At 39.8% G+C, this 22,882-nt stretch overlaps 2 protein-coding genes across 6 annotated transcripts in view; one reads left to right on the forward strand and one right to left on the reverse strand.

Moving 5' to 3' along the window:
• LOC119005790 (trafficking kinesin-binding protein 1-like) overlaps positions 1-16,907 on the reverse strand; it is a 48,254-nt gene extending 31,347 nt beyond the window's left edge. The window contains exons 1-2 of one of the 2 annotated variants that reach the window (XM_037073751.1): positions 16,408-16,907; positions 6,736-7,087 (exon numbers count right to left, since the gene is read on the reverse strand). Coding sequence is in view for 1 of the 2 variants with exons in the window: in XM_037073748.1 (XP_036929643.1) it covers positions 1,029-1,032 (4 nt within the window). In the remaining variant the exon portion in view is untranslated. Of the gene's footprint in view, positions 1-1,028; positions 1,234-6,735; positions 7,088-16,407 lie in introns of those variants that run through there. The other variant, XM_037073748.1, reaches the window with a different exon arrangement.
• A 1,961-nt stretch (positions 16,908-18,868) lies between these two features.
• The window catches only part of ulk4 (unc-51 like kinase 4), a 73,815-nt gene continuing 69,801 nt past the window's right edge, over positions 18,869-22,882 (forward strand). For 2 of the 4 annotated variants that reach the window (XM_037074083.1, XM_037074084.1), the window contains exons 1-9: positions 18,870-19,092; positions 19,727-19,867; positions 20,218-20,317; positions 20,624-20,763; positions 20,858-21,020; positions 21,490-21,591; positions 21,878-21,961; positions 22,172-22,247; positions 22,674-22,793. In XM_037074083.1, the coding sequence (XP_036929978.1) occupies positions 18,916-19,092; positions 19,727-19,867; positions 20,218-20,317; positions 20,624-20,763; positions 20,858-21,020; positions 21,490-21,591; positions 21,878-21,961; positions 22,172-22,247; positions 22,674-22,793 (1,103 nt within the window). In that variant the 5' untranslated portion in view covers positions 18,870-18,915. Of the gene's footprint in view, positions 19,093-19,726; positions 19,868-20,217; positions 20,318-20,623; positions 20,764-20,857; positions 21,021-21,489; positions 21,592-21,877; positions 21,962-22,171; positions 22,248-22,673; positions 22,794-22,882 lie in introns of those variants that run through there. The other 2 variants (XM_037074085.1, XM_037074086.1) reach the window with 2 other exon arrangements.

The following is a 22,882-nucleotide window of genomic DNA, read 5'->3' on the forward strand; positions in this document are numbered from 1 at the left end:
ATGACTAACAGGACAGCATTACATTTAGCAGAAAAGTTTTAACTTAATGCAAATTTGGGATCAATGAACTTAGCTTAAATCAGACTAAGAGAAATTCAAGTCCAAGTTCAACACCCAAAAGTAAATATAGACTGCTGGCACACAGGATACCAACCTGGAAGGGTCACACTGTCATTAGCAGCAGCCAATAGGCACCAGAGTAGGAAAGTTCAAGTTCAAATGTAAGAATAGGTCACTCTCACACTGTCAGACTGAGCAGTAAACACAACAACATGTGCAGAGTCAGAAACATAGAAAGTCTAACGATAAAGATCAGGTCACTCTGTAGCTTATGGACACACACACACACACACACACACACATACACACACCACACACACACAGAACTAAAAAACAACCCGAGTTAAATCAAACAAGGGCAAAACAACTAAGATCAAGCAGAAGTGCCAGTATTTAACATTAAATTACTAACCGCATGTTGACTGACCGACACCGCACTTATGAAGAGTATATCTACATGTAGTATCACTGAGCGGACACCCAAAATTAGGTCACCTTAGAGAACAGTCACATGGGCTCCATAGATGCATACCCACCACACACTGTGGTTGGTGTGGATAAGATTTTACAAATATTGATGCACAGAATAGGACAAATCTCAGTGCAACACCTCTTGTTTCAAACATGGCTACCCCCTAGAAGTTACTGCTTTTAACCTTTAAAACCAAACCTCTTAGACTGTGGGAATGGAGATGTTGTAAAGTTTATATACAGTTTGCATTTTCAAGCTAAGCCTCAAATAACGGGTAAAGGCAAGTCACTGAGGCTCCCTTCAAAAAGGGATAAGGCAGCTGACTGATTCACAGATAGACAGGAAGTCAGACCAAAAGACAAACAAAGAGAGACAGAGGGACAGAGGCTGAGAGAGAGACACTATCCAGATGTTAGCCAGGCTGTCATAAACTAGAGACCTAGACTAGAGAACAGCTGAAACAGGGAGAAAACTACGCCGCACACGGTGTACTCACTCATGGTGCCTGAAGCCCGACAACCACCGACTCTCCTGCCCTCCAATCACATTTTCCACTGGACCGGGAGAGGGCAAGGTCGCAAGAAAAGACACGGAGAGGAGAGAGAGAGAGAACGAGTGTTGGGAGGGTGAGAGACAGGAAGAACAAGAGAGAGAGAGTGCTAAAAGTTTTAGAGGACGACACTGGGTGTAAGAGACAGAAGGAAAGGAGGGAGGGACGAGTGAAGGGGAGAGACCCGAGCCAAACTGGCTGGAGAGCCAAACTGGCTCGTCATGCCTGACATGCCAATGACGGTATTCACATGGACCGCCCCTCACTTGCTCCCCCCTCTGTCTCTCTCCTTGTCACTCTGACAGCCAACAAACCCAGCTGGACTCGAGCTTTGCTAACTAAACACACTCGCCTTCTGTCTTACTATCCTGCTTTATTATTAACACACTCTGTGTAACAGCAGGCCTGAAGCTGTTCCCGCTGTCTTTATGTCTCTTTAGTTGCCCTATTAGACAGTTCCTCTACGTTACACTCTCACATGGAGAGATACAGCCCTGATGACAGATATTATGTGATTAAAAAAAGTATATGCACGTGTAAAACTGGGAGAGCAACAGGTCGTGGAACAGATTTAGCGCAGTTACAGCAGTAATCAGCGCCTGTACAACACAAGCAAAGCTGCAGGAGAAGAGCTGCCAAAAACGCACTCAGTGTGTTTTTCATGTAATCCCACAGATCCTAGCATGCTAGGCACTGAGTGGCACTTGATGTGAGTAAATCTGTTCCGCTTGTGTAAAGAGATCTTACATTAATCACTTTATAATTAATAGTTGCTAAATTTCCTGTTAAGTGGTTTGGGAGTTTCACAAGACATAGATATTGGTACTGAGAAAGCGATCAGTGATCAAAGGAAATATTTAAAAAAAGTTTTAGAACTAAAAAACATTTAAAATTATTATTGAATGGAAATGATGCTTAGATTTATGCACCACAACTGATGACTTGTCTGCTAAAACCAGTCTAGAGAAATCAGACACTGGTGAAAGGTATTTCTAGACATCTGCAACAATTTCAGAACTTTACATCACTCTCTCGAGGTTATTCAGGTACTTGTATTCCTGCTGAGAGGATGTTTTCAATTTAATCTAGAAACACTTCATGATTTCAACTGATATAATTAATGAATAATCACATTTTGGATCACTTGAATTCACTTGAAAACACATTGGGACACGTTTTGCCTTTTTGGAGTTCAACCAAATAATTTGATACATTTCACGTGGAGCTGTATCACAACACTGTCCAGAATTAGACTGTGCTACAGTTGAAAGCTGCCGCTGGTCACAGAGACCTACAGCAGAGTACGTCAGCATGGTCAAATATCAGTGGAAGCCTGTGAGATCTGCTGTACCGAGGTGTTCAAATGTCACTAACCATGTAAATCTCAGGTCCAGGGAAAACAATACAGCAAATGAGAAATACTTCATAATATTTGCTTGGCACTGTGTTGCCCAATATATTGATTACACCTCTAACATAAGAATGATTATTACTACTGTGTTATCAAAATGACATTACAGAACCTGCCACACTTTGGTGAACTAATGGCCTCACTGTGGCCTGGACTCTGAGTTAGTCCAACACCTTATATTACAAACTGCCAGATATGAGAGCACTGCTTGTTACAACAGCTAACAATGAGAGGTGATGAACATGTGATTTTTAATGGTTTATAGTTGCTGAAGATAAGCTCATGTGTTTGGTGCGATTTTTTTCGAGTTTCCCTTGTACTGTATGAGATGGATGTAAGAGCTGGAGACAATTAAGTGAGTAGGCATGGACATGACAGGACATGTGGCCGTATCAGATATGTAAACATGCAACATCATGTGCCCTTTCATGAGCCTGGAGAATGAGTCACAAAGACAGAGAGAAAAAAAAAGCTACTAGTGTGGAGTCCTTCCTCTAGTTGGTTTACAGAGATCAATCTGACTGCATTTCTGATAAAACATTTATACAAAATTCAAAGTTTTCAACATTTTCTATTCAGATGCAAAAGTTAATTAAATAATGAGATCATTATCATTCAGTGCAGTGGAAATGTTTCTGCAATGAACAAACTAAAACAGTTCTGCCTGTTACTTCAAAGATGCAGCCAACCAGTCTATTTGCCAACTTTTCCACATACATGGACACCGTGGCACTGTGTCCATGGCAACACTGTGAGTTAATGTGTAAAACATACATCTGACAAACGCTAAGTTTACTCAAAATCCTGCAAAATGACTGCACTTCTCCAGTAAAATCGACAATGCTGACAGACAGACCACACTGGGTCAACAAAGTTCAAATCGGTTACTTATATGTATATGGTACTTTGCTCTATCTCTACTGTGTGTGTGTGTGTGTGTGTGTGTGTGTGTGAGTAAGTGAGTGAGTGAGTGAGTGAGTGAGTGAGATAATGCCAACAGTGAACAAGAACCAAGAACATTACAGCACAATGGCCATGCCCGCATGCGTGATTGGATCAGAGTAAGGCAGCAGACTCAGCAATTTGGATTCTACTCTGGTCGTCCACTTACGTAACTTCACTCAAGTTCTCTGTCCTCCTTCTCCTCTCTGTCTGAATGTTTGTTCCTGATCTCACTCTCCGCACCAAGCATCCCATAATTTCACAGTTACTCAACTCTTTGCATCACTGCTGGCTGGTAACCACGGAGAATTAGCCTCACGCCCAGGAACTGCCCAGTGGCAATGAGCTGCTCTATTCAGCTCTTTGTGCTCATTCAGCCTCTGAACTCAGTGAAATTATACACACTAACACACTCACACACAGGAAGTGTTCAACTAGTGAGTGAGGCAGGGAGACGTGACAGACAGATGAGGGGCAGAAGGAAGGAAGAATGTTAAAATGTAACAAATAATACATCTAACTTCCAATGGAAATTTTGTTATAATATTCCTTTCATACCAGCAGATGGCAGCACTGATCTGACCTCCTCACTGACCTGCCCTTATATGACTTAAGTGTCGAAGACACATGACTATTGTGCATATTACCACAACATGTCCTTTCATTATTTGATTTCGCAAAATACAAGTGTTACACTGCTGGTTATCACAATCACATGTCAGCAAACTGCTTCTGTTCGGTTCGTCTGATTCTTAATCCAAGGTTGAAATCAAGAGTTTAATGTTTTGTTTCTTTTAAATCTTAGACACTACCAAACTAAAATCCTTGTAAATCACACGAGTACTTGACGAAAAACAGACGTGAAATGACAAGCAACATGTATGAACCTGGAATCTAAATATAGTTTCAGCAGTGGAGAAAGAGAGAAGTGAAACAGTGACCGTAACGCTATTCTTCCCTAAGGTGCTTATTTTGTGATGAATCAATTTAAAAGTGTAAATATTAACGACATACAAACTCAGTTCCTGCAAATGCTTGATAAAAAAACCTGGTGGGATTCAAAAAAAGCTTTGGAAGCTTATTGTAACTGACACTATACTGCACTCTACCTTGTTCCTTTTTATTTTGTGCACCACCTGCTTACTTATGCATGGTTGAGCAGCATACATTATAAACTAGCCATTGATGCATAGATCCAGTGAACATGAAGAAATTTGGCCACCCTCAAATCTACAAGAAAATACAAGATTCAGCAGCTGATTGTCCTAAAGATCCTTCGGCATCATGGTGCTGAAATTAAAGCTAAAATCAACAGATCATACTATAAATTCAAAGCCCTGGGGTGTCAGTCAGGCTTTCCATGATAATTTGTGGTAAGTGAGCAGTAACCAACACTGCTGAGTGGTGATGGGGAAGAATAAGAGGACACAGTAATGCTGCAAAGACATCTCTTAGTATGTAAAGTCTGTAAACCACTGCACTGTGCCAGCTGTAGCTTTGGCGAGTACCAACTCTAAAAGATTAATATCTTTGTAAACCTGATCTTACTGCCATATAGATTGTCTCTGCAACCAGCTTACTATGATCAATAACTTCATTTATTGTTAGGAACTAACCTCTGGTGGTCGTAGTAATCATGATTGGAGCAAGGGAGGAAGTATGTTAATTCAGTTTAAGAGTGATAGGTCTGCAGATCGAGGAGGCTTAGGTGGATGGATGGGTCAAACAAACATGGGACTTTTACCCAGGAGACCACAGTTTATGTCCTGTGCGAAACCAAGTCAGTGGTAACATGTCAAGTGTTGAACTTGCATAACGTGCATAATAATCACTTTAAATTATCATAACTTTTACTCTCTTTTACCCCTAACCACAATATTTTCCTCAAGTAGTTTTGCTGTCTACATCTAAATAAACGGTAACAGTTTAACAACATTAACCACTTGAGAACAAAAGTCAGTTACACCTGTCACTGGAAGTGTCCATCATTCATATTTGTTATTTTGGGAGTCAATTGCAATTGACCTATTCAGTTGTTAACGTATGAGGACGTGTTTGTTTCTTCTGGTTGCAGTTTCCTCCAGCTGGTAAACTGACAACCTAACATGTAATGGACCTTTACTGGTGTTTGCTCCAGGTGCAAGACCTCAGGAAAGAATACACTGGTTTGGAAACCGAATAGATGGATGGATGAACAGTCGTCTATCAGAAGCGCCAGATATCGAATGCGTCTCTTCGTGGTTGTTTTGGGTTAAGATGAAAGGGACTTTGGCAATAATACAAGGAACTGAGATAATTGCCAAGGGATGGAGGGTGAGTGCTATAGGAAAGGCCCTTTTCCTGTTGTTTGTGTGTATAAGAAACTCCCTGAACTCACTCTTTAGCCTGGTTCGGTACAAGTGGTCAGTCACCCTTATGGCCTCGCTGAAGTGGCTTTCGACAAGAGTGAATATAGCTCCCTGTTCCCTCTACTGGACCCAATCCCTACTGTTCCTTAGGGTCCTAAGCTTCTTGGTAAACAGTACACTGTTGCACTTTACAGTTCATTTTAGAAGTCCAAATCCGCCTCATCACTTATTGCAACAGCCATGCATTGTAGTGCTGCACTCTCAGCTCAGTCCAGTCATAAAACTATGATTCTAAAAGATTTGTGTCTCATGGTTTTGTTGTTTGAGGTTGGGACAATCTAGACTGCTGTATGATTAGCACTGCAAGAAAAACATTGAATCAATATCCATTAATCTTTCATGCACTATCACTTCAGCTGTTAAATGTGTCTGCGACAGCACATTTTAAATTGCGAGCACTGGAGACAGGACATTAGAGTCCCTCTACTCCCTCAGAGAGATGGATGAGTGGTGAGGAAAAAAAAAGAGAAGGCGAGTTTAGTGAGTGAGTTGACAGAGGCAGTCTGCTGGGAACACTTTCCAGGCTAGCTTCTATACAGCGCTGAGGTCTCCTGGAGCTGCTTCACAGACAGGATGTGACATTAGAAAAGGGTCACAAAGGGGGACTGTTTCTCACAGCTGTACATGCCTCACTCTCAACCCCATTTTCCAAATACGACAATGTTCTTTTAGCCTTTAACCATTAGAGATTGCTGGTTGATACTAGTGTAAACATTAAATCATGCTGACTCTGATGGAGAGCTTCTTTCTATTTGAGAACTCTGTTGTATTGACTCATATAGAGAGCATCTGTGACAGGTGAATTACGCATCTAATGCTGATTCAACACTGACAAATGGATTCCAGGAACTTTTTGTCGACCTTTCATTATAACATATGCATGCAACATTACCAGTAATGGTCTCTGCATCTCTGTAGGTGGCTGTGAACTCCTGCAGTGCAGCTGACAGACTTCCTTCACAGACATACTCCTCCTCTTCCTCCTGTTCCTTGCTGACTAGTCGGAGCCCTGGGTCGTAGAGCCGAGATGTATGTTCTTGAAACTGTTTCGGGGATGGGGCAGAGGAGCAGGCGTGGGGAGGCAAGGTCTTCGGGTCCAGCTTGGCGCTGAGAGGTTACCGATTTAAAACAGCCATGGATAAAACTTGGACTCGCCAAAACAGAAATCAGGCAAAACCAAATTAGATTTGTCTTGAGTGCATTATTGGATTGGTGCTGTTATGGGTTTTTTTTTCACTGCAAACCTGAGAGAGAGAAAAAGAAGAGAGACAGCAAAAGAGAGGATTTAGTTTGCATAAGTTTTCTAAATCAGATGCAAAATACAACACTTTTGGCTGAAAATGACACAAAAAATACCAAATATTCGTAATATGTGCTGCATAAATATAAATGAAATGGTACATAAATTGTAAATACAATGATTTAATTGAAACACCTCTCTGTTTTCCTCACTCACACGCAGACAAACAGGGGTATTTATAGATATGGTGTCACACTCATCTGAATGTTGGCTGACTGGTTCAAAAGCAGATCACAAGTGTAGGTAATTATAGACACGCTGTTATCGGTTTATAAGGCATATAATCTAATCCAACACAGCAGTCCTGTCACAAATCATGTCTTTGAGAGACTTACAATGTTATGTGCTTGCTGACGTGGGGCAGAATGAGTCAAGTCTACTCTGACACTGCATTAAACCGAGCAGTGTTTCTGTCTACTAGGGCTGCAACTACTGATTATTTATAATTATGGATTGATCTGTTGATAGATTTCTTTTATCAAATGCACGGTTTGTAAGTTCTACTGCTAGGGGTCTCTCAATCAAAAAAAACAAAAGCCGTAAGTAGTGTGGGATCATGGGATTTGCTGACTTTGCTGATAATAATCCATCTACGTGACTCAGGCAGAAATGTTCAAGGATGAGGAAATGGAATGCACTGTAACTTTAAATAAAATGATGCATTCAAAATTGGGATAATGTCACTACACAAATCTAAAACATATAAGACCTTCAAATGCCCACCATATTGCAACTTTCTACCGCCAAAGGTGTAAATATCAAAGTGTCTTGTGTTGATAGGTACTCGGTTACTTGATAGCTTGAACTAAAGGACTATATTTGCTTGAAAAATACAATGAATTGATTGATAAGTGCAGTCTACTGCAACACCATCACTAACTCCAGCTACATGAATAACACAGAATTGAATCTACCCCTCTCCAAAACATTGACAAAGAAAAAGTGAACATATTAACTACACAACGATTCAATTTCATTATTGCAAAGCTGTCCCATACATGTATATTATGTATAATGTAGAACATGTGAGAGGTGCCCCGAGTGATGGTGCTCTTGGCTCAGTGTAGTTTTGCATATAATGGAATAGCACAGTACAGTCACTTAAAGCTCATAAACCTCAGTAGATCTCATGATACATGATTGTCCAAGTACAATGAAAAATATATATAATATGGTAGAGAAACTATACAATATAGCTGTAAGAAATGGTATTAGAGAACAGTCATAATTGAACTGTGTTTGGAGCTAAGTTTTCTGGATGAGTATTTAGCAATGCACTGTGTGAACTGAAATGAACAACTAATAAGCAAATAAATGTCGATGATATAAAAAAAAAAACCCTTGCAGATGAGCTAAAAGTCGTACAAAAGTATAACAAAGTCAAATCACTCAGCAGGCTGCCAGCCCAGCATTAAAGAGGAACTTACTATTAATAGTCAAGTCTTCAAAACACACAGACACACACACACACACACCCCTCAAGAAGTGCTGCTTGCTGTGTCGATTTTTTACCATCATTATGAAAACAGCTGTGTTTTTTCTCCCCTCCTCTTCTATCTGTATTCTGTCTATGTATTTTCCTCCTCGACTGTATTTATCTACACTCATCTCTCTGTTTCTCACCATCTTTCTTCTTCCACCACAGCCTCCTCTTACAGACAGACTGAGTCAGATCCCAGTGCCTTGTGGGAGTAGTATTTAGGTCAGAAAGTTTCCATTATCAAGGACAACCAAATGCCCAAACACTGTTGCTAATGGCAACAAACCATACAGTCATACAGCAGACCATATCTTTCTAATGACTAAAAAGAGGGCACCAGGGGTGATTAATTAATAAGGATGTTATCGGCAATTGCAGTGAGGTCAAGTGGGTGCTAAGCCTTAAAAAGTTAACTTCAACATCAACCCTTTTCAGAATTACAGTAGGTGATAAATAATTTGTTTTTGTAAATAAAAGTCTCAGCAGCTTTAAAACAGAACCACTTCACAGCTAGGACCCTGAGAGAATTACATCATTAAAGCCGTTATTAGTGTTGTTATGCTGACTAAACAGGACTATATTTCCACATCAAAGTCGAACAGAATCACAAACAACAGTACCAGGATCTGATGTGTGATGGCTACAACAGTCTCAGCCTGTTCTGTCATGTCCTGCCCTCCAGTAGGTAGTACAGTAACAGGGCTGGGTTGCATTTACAGGAAGTGAAACATTTCGATGGACACAATAGTAACAGAGGTTTCTCTCCTGGGGACAAGGTGTGGTTTTCCACTTTCTTCCATTATTTTCTCTTGACATTCCAATTGAGGTTCACATTGTTGGTTCAGTGCATATTCACTTGTACATGCACTTTAGTCCTAGCAAACCATGCTGTTTCTAACATGTGACTTATTTCTTAACTACAGTAGGGCACTTGAAAAGACTACATTTAGCAGGTGATGTAATCAGTAGGAAGAGGACTTGTATTCACACCCCTAGCACCCTCTCTCTGGTAACAATGAATCCCTTCTATCTCCAAGGGAAATTAAAAAACACGAAACAAAATACAAACAAACAAACAAAAAAAGGTTCCGGACTGGAAAATAAAATCAATGCCTTACGATGAGTCATAAGTACAGTAAGCTTTGAGTTGTGTTATTTCATTTTGGTTTTGGTCCAGTAATTGTTATTGTTTTGAATTTAATCTTGGGAGAGACTGTCAAACAATGATGTACCCCTCCGAGACTCCCACTGATGATTTCTCAATGCATCTGTTAATCAGTTACTCCTGACTGTTCTTTAAACTGCAACAATATGGACATTACAACACAGACCACAACTATTCATTCTCCTCTCCGAAAGGGAATCAGAGTTACACCACCCAGACCTCTGTCAGTAACACCCAGACCTCTGTCAGTAACACCCAGACCTCTGTCAGTAACAACGCTGAAAACTTTTTCCAGCCATAAGCTCCACGAAGAATGAGTCAAAGCATAATTCAGTGTGTGTTTTGAGGAGTGTCTTGACTTCATCAAGACCCTTAGATCATTAGACCTGGTCATCTCCCTTAAACTAGATGCACACAAAACACAAAAGCCTTAAAAAACAGGCCGACATCTATGTTCAAATGTATTTTCAATCTCTGCATCGTACTTCGAATGGGTTTCTTTCTACAAAACAACAGGGCCATGAAGCACACCTGATACATAAAGAACAATCCACTCAAGTGATGTTCAGCTGTTCATATGCACTGTTGTGAAATTACTTTTGTCATGATGTTGTCACACATCCACAAGTATGCAGTAATACATGCAAAAATAGAATAAGGTGGAGATGTGCAAACACAATCATAACAAATGTTATTCCTTGAGGCAAGATGAAATTCAGGCGTACGCAGGAAGTGCGGGTTTTAACATGTGAACCCTACAGCAAAGACCTAACAGTATGCTTGATGCTCTGTGGCAGATGTGACAGCAGCGCCTAAACTCACAATAGTACTGAGGTAGGTGTGTTTGTGTGTTGTCTTACCACATTCAAATCAAAATCAATGGAAAACAGTCTCCAGTCCCTCTGTGGTACACATAACAAAACAGTAAAATGAGGAAAATCCTGAAAGATTTTAAATCTGACATTATGACTTGTCAATTAACATTGTGAATTTTATAATTTTATAAAGTATTCTGCCTGGGATTTGAATGAATGAATGAACCATATTGTATGAATCTGTCCTTGTAGAACTGCTCAGTCAGTTACAGCAATTAATACAGTTATTATTACATTAATTCAGTTCTGCAGGATCATGATTTCTCCTCAGGAGATTGATCCTCTCTTGCTGTTGTACAAAATCTAATCCAATAAACAAACACACAAAAGAACAGACTGGGCACAGAACAGTGTGGCTGCAAATTCAGTTACTGCATGTTTGATATTACACCCACAACGTACCATCTGTTTATCAACTGCCAGTCAGCTGCAAGCAAATTGTGGTTAACATGGGAGCCTACACAGAAATACGTGGCAGAGTACTTTAGATTATATTTTATATCTAGCAAGGAAGCAGTTATCTATCTAGTAATCACTTACTAGTACACCCTACCGCACTTTTCCAATTAGTCCACTGTTGAATATCTATCAGCCTGAAGAACTGTTTCAGTTTATCACAGTTTATCACTGTACAGTTTATCCTGGGGCGGGCCTCAGTACAGAACAGTACAATTATGGGCATTATTAGTTAGCCTATGAGGGTTTGCAGCTGGTTTGCCCTAATGTTCTGAAGCATTACTCTGCCTACAGCTGGGTACCATACAGTCAATACATCAATTCACAAAATGTGCCACTGTAGCACTTTTTAGCAGCTGAGTGCTTGGGTCTGTCCTTGCTGGAGGGGTTTTCCTTACTTTCAACAGCTGATCATTTAGACCAGGGCTGGTCTTTAGCTATTTAATGAGTGTGTTCGTGTGTGTCTCGTCTAATGGAACTGAGAAGGGCATGCCGATGGGTCACCATTTCCAGTGGTCATCTGTCTGTGTGCGCAGGTTTTGACTGACTAGCTATGAGCTGGGGTTATAACACAGGAAACACTGTGTACCCATGAGCTACTTCCTCTGGCTGTTGGGGGATGATTCTGAGTTCAAGGATCTCAAATCAGCTCTCCGAATAAGAAATATTACAAAACTTTTTTGTGAAGATACAGCAAAATATTGCATACACATGAAAATGACCTCTTATGTATGTCATATCATAGCATTTACATAAAGTGTCAGTGTCTGTTTAACAACATAACTTATAGTAAACAGAAACTGTGTTTTGAAAACTTAACTGACATTCTAACATCCACCAAAATCAAGTGATGCTGTAAATCAAGGTCAGAGCAGACTGCAGCCTTCTGTTCAGCCTCTTTATGATCAATGGATCTGATCAATATTCCAATATCCTGTTTGACCTGATATATAATCAATCAGAAGAAATCTGACTCAAAAGCAAAACAAAAAACAAAAATGAAAAAAAAAGACTCTCTAAACCAAATTAATAACATAGAACTAATTAAAGAACTGAATTGATTACCCTTACATTTTTACCAGACTGTTTTATGATATTGAAAACATTCAACTCTCTGCATATTATGCAGCAATTGTTATCTGCTGTCTGTCTGTGTGTGTGTGTGTGTGTGTGTGTGTGTGTGTGTGTGTGTGTGTGTGTAGTTCAACATATATAGACCAGAGGAGAGATGGAGACTGTAATACAACTTGGTTGCTTTTTTTTTTTTTTTTTTTAAATAAAATGCATGGTTGTTTTTTGTTTTGACCAATGTGTGAAACTTCAGAAACACTCTGCAACTCTCATCGCTGTTTACAGATTTCAAATAACTGTGCACACTTATTAGCTAGCTCAACAACCACATGGCAGTGGTGATTAATGAGACAGAGGAAAGTTCAGAGGCAACAGTATCCCAGAAAAAACAGAGTTAGTTGCTTGCTTGTTCATTATTAATGCTGTGCCTCAATCAACTACATTATTATTTGTTAGTTAATTATACTATATAGTGGTCACTGTGATCTCAGGTTATTTCAGTGCCGCGTGTTGTTTAAAATCTTTAGTCAATCTGTCAAAGATTGATAAACGTTGTCAATTATTTTGTGCCCTTTGTTCTCATTGAATCACGTTATCTTCTCTACTTTAGTTCAGAACAGCTCTCTTTTATTACACGTGCTTCATTTTGTGAGGACACCAAACACACCCACCACAGGTGTTTTCACTTTCAATATCAGATGTCCTCTCTCGTGACAGTGTGGGCGGGTACAGGCTGGGCTTTACTGACATCTCTCTCTCCTCAGCTTGCACACACACAATAATGCAGTCATCTCATCAGCTAATAACTGCAAACACCTGTTTGGGTGTGCGAGGTCTTTCCGATCACATCTGTTGAGGGGCCAACCCAACTGCATCACTTTCACAGCGTGACACATAAACAACCTGCTCAGTTCAGCTTTAAAAATCTTGTGGGTAAAGTTGCAAAACACAGCCGCTCTGTCGCAACGAGCTTATCACGTCACTGAAGCGTGTTTGAATACTTGTGTTTCAGTGACGTGATTGCTTGATGGCAAGTGGACAAAAAGAACGGGCGTAAAAAGGATAACATCTCTTCCATTCTTTCGATTCCTATTCACTGTATCTCTCTCTGACATACCACTTGCAAATGCACACGGAACAGTTTTCCTATAAACTTAAAATCTAGCAGGCTTGCTGTCAGAAAAAAAAAAATATACCATTACTCACAGTGTCTCAACTACTTCACAGGAAGGAGACACAAAGAGGAAGACAAACAGAGAAGAAGGAACCTGGATTTAAAGACCAACGAGTCACATGATCTGTCAAAGGAGGTTGAGACATCCTTTCGGAAATCCTTTAAAACAGTTCATGTAATGTCAGAGCTGAACACCTCCTGGTGTAAGACAATGTACTAGTAAAGAGAGAATGCACTTTGTCCTTCAAGTTACAAAAGGTGTGGAAAGGGCTGACTGGTGTTCATGACTGTATGTGACAGAACAAACTGTGCCTGCTCTCATATCACACCGAGCAGAAAGGAGGAAATCACATCCAGGAGGAAGATGGACAAAAAGGGGAGGATATAATGAGAGAGGTGGAGGAAGAAAGAGATGAAAGAGGAGAGAGAGATAAATGGATGGAGGAATAGAGGTAGCAGAGAGACAAGTGATAAGATTAGTGGAGCAGAAACAAGGTCTGCCATTGACAGTTCATATTCTACAAGACAACAGGAAAGCAGAGAGATAAGGTTAAAAAAAAAAAAAAGCCTGGCAGATAGCACAGATACTGTTGTTACTATGGCTCAGGAGGCCATACATGGTGTTAGGCGGTTTGGCTCATCCTGCTGGGATTGAACAAAGCTGGCACAGTCAGCAGAGGAGTCTTCTTAAATCTCTCAGCCTTCAGCTCTGGTGATTGCATCAAACATGCAGCCTGGCAATGAGACACAATGTCTGCAAAGACTTGGGTTCAAGTTTTGATACTTTTGTTTCACACTTACCACTATCAACTCCTTAAATGCACTTTCCAACATGAAGGCAGAGAAAGACTGACAAAGTGAAACTTCTGACAGTCACATAAAGCAATGACTTGACTGCTTTGTGTAAAGATCTGATGCTATTTGAATTAAATACATTATATATATTATATTATAATTTTGTAATGGGTCTGACACACACTCCAGTGCAATTCACAATAACCATCAGTTCATACGCTACACAAAATAACTCCTCTAGTTAGTACATTTACAGGCTTTTTTTTTACATCCAAATGGTTGCCTCAAATGACAATTTGGTTAACAGTATCACACTATATTATGTTGTACCAGATCAAAGGTAAAATTAAGGAAAACATTTTGTAAAAAGTCAGTGTTGCTTAAGTGAGTTTTCTTTTCAATAAATTCTACTCAAACCTCAACCAGTGTAAACTGATGCACTCACACACAATACATACTGTTGTATATATTGTGCCACACATTTTAGTATTGTTCCATGTGACTTTCTTTTCAAGTGTCGGAAGCTAACTAGCCATAAATTCATAAAGTTACCCAACACTGATAGTGTGGAGCTTTGGGGTTAATATCTAGGGCCACATTGAAAGCAACCTTTGACTTTTTCTGTCGTTTCGAACGGAAATCTCTTTCTCTAGCACACTTACATGAAAGCATGTGTGCTGGCAAAGTAAAACATACAACATGTTTCCGTAGAGTGTCATACCAAAATAAATGAATGCATACTGTTCAATCTTTCAGAAGGAGGGGGCTCATGTTGGCTCATTAACAGGAGGTTCTAGGGTTACAAAACACTAATATAACACATGTCCAATGATTATGAATGATTTACCATATGCTACAAGGAGTGTGTGTGTGTGTGTGTGTGTGTGTGTGTGTGTGTGTGTGTGTGTGTGTGTGTGTGTGTGTGTGTGTGTGTGTGTGCGTGCGTGTGCGTGTGTGTGTCTGTGTGTGTGTGTGTCTGTGTGTGTGAGGTGGGACAGAGAGGTCAGATAAGAACAAACACCCCCCGCAGCCCATCTGTCAGTCGCTCTGTCCGCCAGGCAGACATGTGAGCTATCAGTTCAGGTCCAGCTTCTGGTTGTGTGAAAGTTCTCAGGAGTGTGTGTGTGTGTGTGTGTGTGTGTGTGTGTGTGTGTAGCAGTGAGACTGTACACTGGCCTTCCACAGATCATGTGCTGTTTGTTGGCAAAACCAACTGGAACCTTATTTAGTCTCTCTGAACTGGCTGAGAAACCCTCCTCCTCCTCCTCCTCCTCCTCCTCAGTGAAATAGATGAAGTTCAGTACCTTTCCCACTGACTGTATGACACTGTGTTGCAGCCCTGTTCTGGAACCACATCTCAGTAAAGTCTCACAGGCCTGCTTCAACTAACCTGTGACTCACGCCATCATTTGGTCTCTGCAATTGGATTCTGAAGGGAAACCTAATAAACATTACTTTTAATGAAGAAAATCAATTATCAAGAGATTATGGGTTAACTTAACAACAATTGCATCTTATGTAAATATAAAAATACTTTTTACAGGAATGCTCTAATTGTATGCAGGACTGGAACTATAAGCAAAGTGATTTATTTTAATATCCTATTTACATAGTGTGATTTACATATTTGGCAACTGAACCTTTTCAGGCACAAATTCAAGTTTGATACATGTATATGACCCCGCTGACAGACCAGAGTAACAATAAACGTACCTATTGACATTAGTGGACATGGTTTGTTCAGTGTCTGGGAGGTAACAAAGCTGTGATGATCAGTCAGACTCGTTGTGGACACTGAGGGGACTTCAGTCACTTTTAATGAGTGGAGGCAGATTTAGTGGATAGGATTAGGTCTACCTAAGCCTGAAATCAATCTTATTAAAAGGTGCCCACAGCCTTCAAGCTGCTGTGACACACTCCAGAGCCTCTACATGATCACTTCTGAGTCACACAAACTACTGCCAACTACTTATTAGATCAGACCAAAGGGTGGTTCTCATGCAAGAAATAACCTATTCTAATAGAGCTGAGCTAGCAAGAGCCAACAAGGTAAGTAACAGATGAGGAAGAGACTCAATAGTTTCACTCGTTAAAGGCTTGTCGGGTTGTGTCGCATGAACGGATGCTACCATGAGTAACCGCTGCACGTTATCCCAAACTGTGCGGCACGGTGCACCTGCTCCAGGATAACCGTAATCACCAAACTTTAAATCTGAGACGTTCACAAACTCACACAAAGACTTCTTACCTATGAGCAGACAGCTTGGACTTCTCTGGGGAGGCAGAAACAAGCCCAGTTCTCTCTGTTGGGCGACTAGCCAAAGACGACCGCCGGTTCACGCAGCGTGACTCTGCTCACCGACGTTTAACGGTTGAGCCAAAACGCGACGATGCAGCCGTGAAGAAGTGTTGTTTCCCCGTCGATATTGGTTCCCCCTTACCTTAACCTCAACCCCAACCTAAACTTTAATCCCAAACGCAACAAGTAGGTTTCCGAGATGCTTAACCTGACCCCGACCGTGCCCTCACCCCCCAACCAGTTGTCTCTGCTACGCCTAACCCTAAACCCTGTTCCCTGCACCGCCACATAAACCACTATCTGACAGGGGAACAGACTTCAACACGACACCGGTGTCAGAATATGAAGAACCGGAAAGAAGAATTCAGTCAGTCCTGAGCCTGTTCACAGAACTTCAGCAGCTTCTCTTTTTTTTCCTGAGCGGTGCTGACTGAATCGCTTGTTGGAAACAAAGCTGCTGAGGTGAGCCGAGTCAAAGTGGAAACAATGTTGAGCCGCATCCGGTGGGAGTGATTTCAAAATAATCTGCATTAAGAGACGTGTTAAAAATATCTGGTTTCACTTGACTATTTTTAGTAGGCTCTGGTGTACACAAGTGTATTAAGCTGAATAGACCATATAAATACCATAGAAGGTAGATGTAAAATCGACTTACCTGCAAAAATTTGTTGACATGGAATACTCTCGCGACCCTGCAGAGGATTAAGCGGCGTACATAGAATATGTACAGATGATGGATGGATGGATGGATGGATGGATGGAATACTCTGAATGACAATACCTCCAAAACGTAACTAGTCTCTGATATTGTTACACAATGATTTATAACTTGTTTATATTACATTGTAATGTGATTGTGGCTAGAATGTTTTTAATAACTGTAGATAAAAATATCTTAAGTATTTGGAACATTAATGTAACATGGTAGTGTGTCGTTGTGAGAATGTGACTATTTTACATAATATATTTTTAAAAACATAAACACCTACACCAATTGAAAGCAAAGTTTGAAATGTTTTCAGCTTAAATTGTGACTATATATGTCAGTCATGTGACTGGGTAGTTCTTCTGCCTATTTAAACCCACTGAAATGTAAGGAAGACTATAAATTGCAGCTGCCTTGGTGGATGACAGTAGCGGTCTGGCTTAGTGCTTAGCCCATCTGACTTGAAGCGAAGACATGATTTTGATTTTGTAATTCTGCTCAGTCAACTATACTGAGTAACCTGGGTGTGGCCATACAGAAAAGGGCTCCATTTTAGGCAGAATATATCGGCAATCATTAAAAGAGGTTTCCTGGTTATAAAAAATGTTTAGTTAGCAGATACAATGTTGTAAGAGGCAAATGTGGAAAACATTTTTTAATTGAATTTATTTCTTGCTTTTATTTTGTAGACCAAAATGCCTTTAGCGGAAACGGTGCTCATAGCAATTGTATGTAACCTTACAGGTTAGGAAGTTTCAAGTTCTGTGTACTGAGAGAGGAGTTCCACTGGCCCTTGTTGTTCAGTCCCTCTCCATCTATAAAATATTCTGTAACCATTCAAATTGTGTTAAGATTTCCTTAACCCCTTCTCACAGTTATACTTTTTGCTTTACAGGTCCCCTTCCCCTTCCTTACATTTTCTATTGGGGATTTATTAGACGTACATGATTGTGTGAAAGTTTTATTCTATAATTGGAAAAACCAAACTTCTATAGGCTATCGTTTAATGGCTTCATCAGGCACTCAGTGCAAAGAAAAAAGTCATCTTTCATATGAATTGCTTGGTCGGAGATTATACTAACGGATCCTGTGTAAGGACACGAAAAATTATATTGGCTGTTGCTCGAAACTGTCGAAAGTTCGACAGTTTTTGGTTGTCCAACACGCACATGGCTACATACGTTTCGCCAGTTGCAGACTGCATAAAATCCATTCAGTAGTGTCACGGGTGGCTTGTGTCCTGCTGACGGTTTCATTCGAAGCATGACGTAATTGTACTCTGATGTGTGTGTGTGTGTGTGTGTGTGTGTGTGTGTGTGCGTGCGTGCGTGCGCGCGTGTGTGTGTTTTGGGGGGGGGCATTATGTCTGCACAGTGAGCAATATAACAATCATGTAGTTTTGCCCCAATACATTTTAGAAATTGATATAATACAATTCAAGTTAGAAGAAAAAAAGAGAAGAAAATATAAGCCTCTAAAATGTACAGAAAATCAGATTGAGAATGAGAGAAACCAGGCCAAGGGTTGGAAATTTCTGTAGTTCGCAGATTATTGGACTACATTTGTTTAATATATCCCACTTTTTACAGTGTCTTACAGTCATTTATAGTTATTGCTGCACTCCACGCGGACCAGGGAGCGCGGTCTGTTGTATGCACTTTTGTATCCTAGCAACGCAGGAATATGCCATTTGGAGGTGATCAAGTTAAAACCAAAAATCCTTCAAACAATCAAACCGACGTTTTTCTTGAATGATGTGTATGTTTAAGTATTTTAGGAACACAAATGCACGTCTTTGTACACATGTGATCACACTGGTGAATAGAATTAGTTTTTCATTTTATCTGAAGTATCTCAGACTTCCCTCTTCCAGTTGGAATTACGTGGCCCATCAGTCTTCCGCCATCAAACAGTGGGCTGCTGAGGAGGTAAGTTCTAAAATACTTAACTGATATGAAGTGAGGAATAGTAAACATTATTATCCACGTTTTTGTGCCTGTGTGTAGAGTTGCATTCAGTTTAATCTAATTCTGCCAGTTTTTAGGAGTTGCATCCAACTTCTGTCTCCTTACAAGCGAACAAACTGTTCTTCCGAAAGACGTTAACGTTAGACGATATCGTTTGCGGCTGATGAACCACAAACATATAAGCCAACCGTTAGCTTCTTATTTGACAGCATGAACTTAACGCTTAGTATTTTATTCATAAACTCAAAACTTTTAAATCTCTTTCAAACACGACCAATTATTTTACCCAAATGGCGTCCTTTCTTCGTCTAAAGTTAAAATTCTCCTTTTAGGAAACGCTTTCCCATCTAGTCCAGCCAGGTGTTCTGCAGCTAGCTGAATTAGCCATTACCGTGATTATAAGCAGCTGGTTAAATTTAGAGGCAGCATATTAACAGGCTACTATATAAAGTTTATGTTTTTTAATTGTGTACTTAATAATTGTGTTATTCAAAATATCCTGTATCCTGCCAGAGCAAATATCCATTGCAAATGCACTAGCACTGTATATATTACTGTAATATATTATAGTCTGAGGCCTCCTTCTTTCCAACAGTCGATGGAGAACTTTATTCTGTATGAGGAGCTTGGGGCAGGCAGTAGCTCTGTGGTCTATAAAGGAAGAAAGAAGGGCAATCTCAACTATGTAGCCATCATCTGCGCCAACAAAGCTGGGAGACCTCACATCACTAACCATGTAAGATAATACCATTAAGCTGAATAAACCTGTTTTAAGACATCTGTTGCATTTTCATAACATTGATAATACTATTGCTTTATGGAACCAGAAGACACTTGAAATCAGCAACTATGTTAAGATACTACTAACTATGTTGTCATCAGACAAACAAGAGCATTACGACATTGGAGATGTGAGCCCTGTCTCTCTGTCTGAATTTCCCAAATTTTAATCAGCATTGTCTAACAAACAGTCTGGAGATCATAGGGATACTAGACAAGAACTCTTTTAAGGATTCATTTTGCTTTGGGCTTTGTAACAAAGTATCCCTACTGTACAGATTCAGTCTTGTTTCTGTCCCCTGTTAGGTACGTCTCTCACATGATCTGAATCATCCTAACATAGTATCCTTCTATGAGTGGTATGAGACAAGTAACCACCTCTGGTTGGTGGTGGAGCTCTGTACAGGTCAGTCATGCACCATTAGACATAATAACTTACTGTTTTTTCAGCCATCATAGGATGTTAAGAATTGCATCTTATAACAGCTTCAAACTGATAACACATTACAAAAAAATACCCTTATATTCCTTCCACTGAGTAGTGAAAGATATTCATCTTCAAGTATAAATTGTAATCTGCCATTTATTTATTTATTTTTTTTACGCATATTGGATTGTTGGTTTTTGAAACAATGCAACATGAGTCAGGTACTCTCTCATGCTCCTGCTTGCTCACTTTTTTCTTTGCTCCCTCGTTCTGTTCATCGATAAGGTGGATCCCTGGAGTCTGTGATTAGTCGTGATGGATGCCTGTCAGAGGATGTGGTGAGGGGGTTTGGATGGGACTTGGTCAAAGGACTGAAACACATCCATGAATCAGGAATAATTTTCTCTGACTTGACCCCTGCTAAGGTTTGTATCTGCATTCATGTGTATGTAGGACTAACCAGATAACAGCGAAGTGATCATTTCCATATAAATACAGTATATCTCCTTTTCCCCATAGATCCAACTTGATGGCAGCGGCAGTCTGAAGTTTGGTAACTTCTGTATGTCTAAGGCAGAGGGAGAGACATTGGAGGATTTATTTGCCATGCTCTCTACATCAGATGAGGCAAGGGAAGAAGATAGCAGGGAGCACTTTGAAAACATGAGTAAAAGGCTACAAGGTCAGATGATTATTTTTTCTTCATGTTGATCCTATATACATTGAATTCTTGACTGATGACTAACCATTAGATTAGCCAAGCATCTAAGGACTTACACATTTTGATGGAGTAAATAAGAACACAGTTTATAGTTGTTGGGGGGACTCATTATCAGCTGGAGAACATGTGAAAAGGCAGGGATTTTTTTAGAGACAGAAACATGTTATACATTGAGGAGAAAGGGAATTGTACGATACCTATTATCCATAAGCCATCTGTAATTTCAATAATTAGTTTGACAATAGACAGCATATTGACTATACTGACTATTCTTCACAATTTATCTCAGCACTACCAAGAATGCAAATACTCATTAATATGCACAATTTAGCTAAAACTCAATATCGAAACTTCTTTTGTTCATGATGGGGATGCTTCTTTTCTTTTACTATTGTTGTCTTTCTGTATGTTTGCTTTTGTATATTATCAGGTTCTCCAACTTACAGTGCTCCTGAGGTTTTGCAGGGATCAGAAACGAACATGAGTTCTGATCTCTGGGCTCTGGGTTGTATACTCTACTACATGTACACTGGTACACACACACACACACACACACACACACACACACACACACACACACACACACACTGATAAATGCATATACTGAATATAATTAGCACAAGTACTAAAGAATTTAACAATGTTTTCGTTTCATATTTTTCTCTGTTGTAGTTTGTTGAGTATCTGTAATTCATGATTATGATGATAACTGATAACTGATGATTGAACTGAAATGCAAGAAACAGTACAGCAGTTGATAGGCAATACAATGCTAGCAGTGACCAACAACCTAAATCCTACTTGTTGTTTTTTCCAAGGGAAGCCTCCATTCAGTTCTGACAGTAACACTGAACTGACAGACATGATTTTACGTCAGGAACCGCCACCTCCAAGACAGACGCGTAATTAACACTCGCATACAAACACACATGCTTGCTCAAACACAGACAAAGATGTGATTTATGACATAAATCAATTTTTTGCTGTTTAATAATTGAAATATTTGCAGCTGTGTGATGTCTCATTGAGGGCAGTTTTCCCTTATAGGAAGCTTGCTTGCGTTTATTTAATTTATTAAGTAAGTATTAAATCTTCTGTGATGTTTGTTACAGAGTTTTCATCCAGTCCGCCCAGTGAGGACTTTCAGAATCTCCTGAAAAGGTTGCTAAATAAAAACCCAGATAAAAGGTCAGGTTCATAGATACACACAGCACACTCTCTATTCTAATACTGCTGTTACTACTATCATAGTAACAATAATCTGGATGGAAATATTGCTGAAAGGGTTAGATTTGATTATGAATACGATTTAAAATTATTGGGAGCAGGTTGCAGTTTGATTCCCAATTGTTCCCCAGGTAGCATACATTTATTGTGGTAATATCATAATGCTGTAGGTGCTTTGTTGTGGATTATTTATGCTTCCAGTCCAGTTCATGAACAAATTTACTGGTGTTATTTAATCTGTTATCTTAACATAGAGCCTATAATCTTTTACTGCACTTGCAAAAATAAGTTTACTTAATTTAAAAAAAATCTAGTTGTTGACTCAAAAAAAGGATAGCGAGGTTCTCTCTAAGACAGCAAAATTTTCAACGTTTTTTTGAACTTTAGGATGGACTGGCCAGAGTTACTTGAACACCCTCTCTGGACACAAGTTCTTAAAGAGGAAGACGATGTAGCAGGGGCGGAGGAGGACAGAGAACGGCATTGTGAAGAAATAACTAGCTTGAGGTGTGTTGATTGTTATAATTTCTTTGCAGCTCCTTCAGAAATCGAGAGATATTTTGTCAAAGCCATTTTACTATATAAAGCCTTTTGTG

The sequence above is a fragment of the Acanthopagrus latus genome, chromosome 17 (genome assembly GCF_904848185.1).
Source record: "Acanthopagrus latus isolate v.2019 chromosome 17, fAcaLat1.1, whole genome shotgun sequence".
NCBI classification, from domain to species: Eukaryota; Metazoa; Chordata; class Actinopteri; order Spariformes; family Sparidae; genus Acanthopagrus; species Acanthopagrus latus.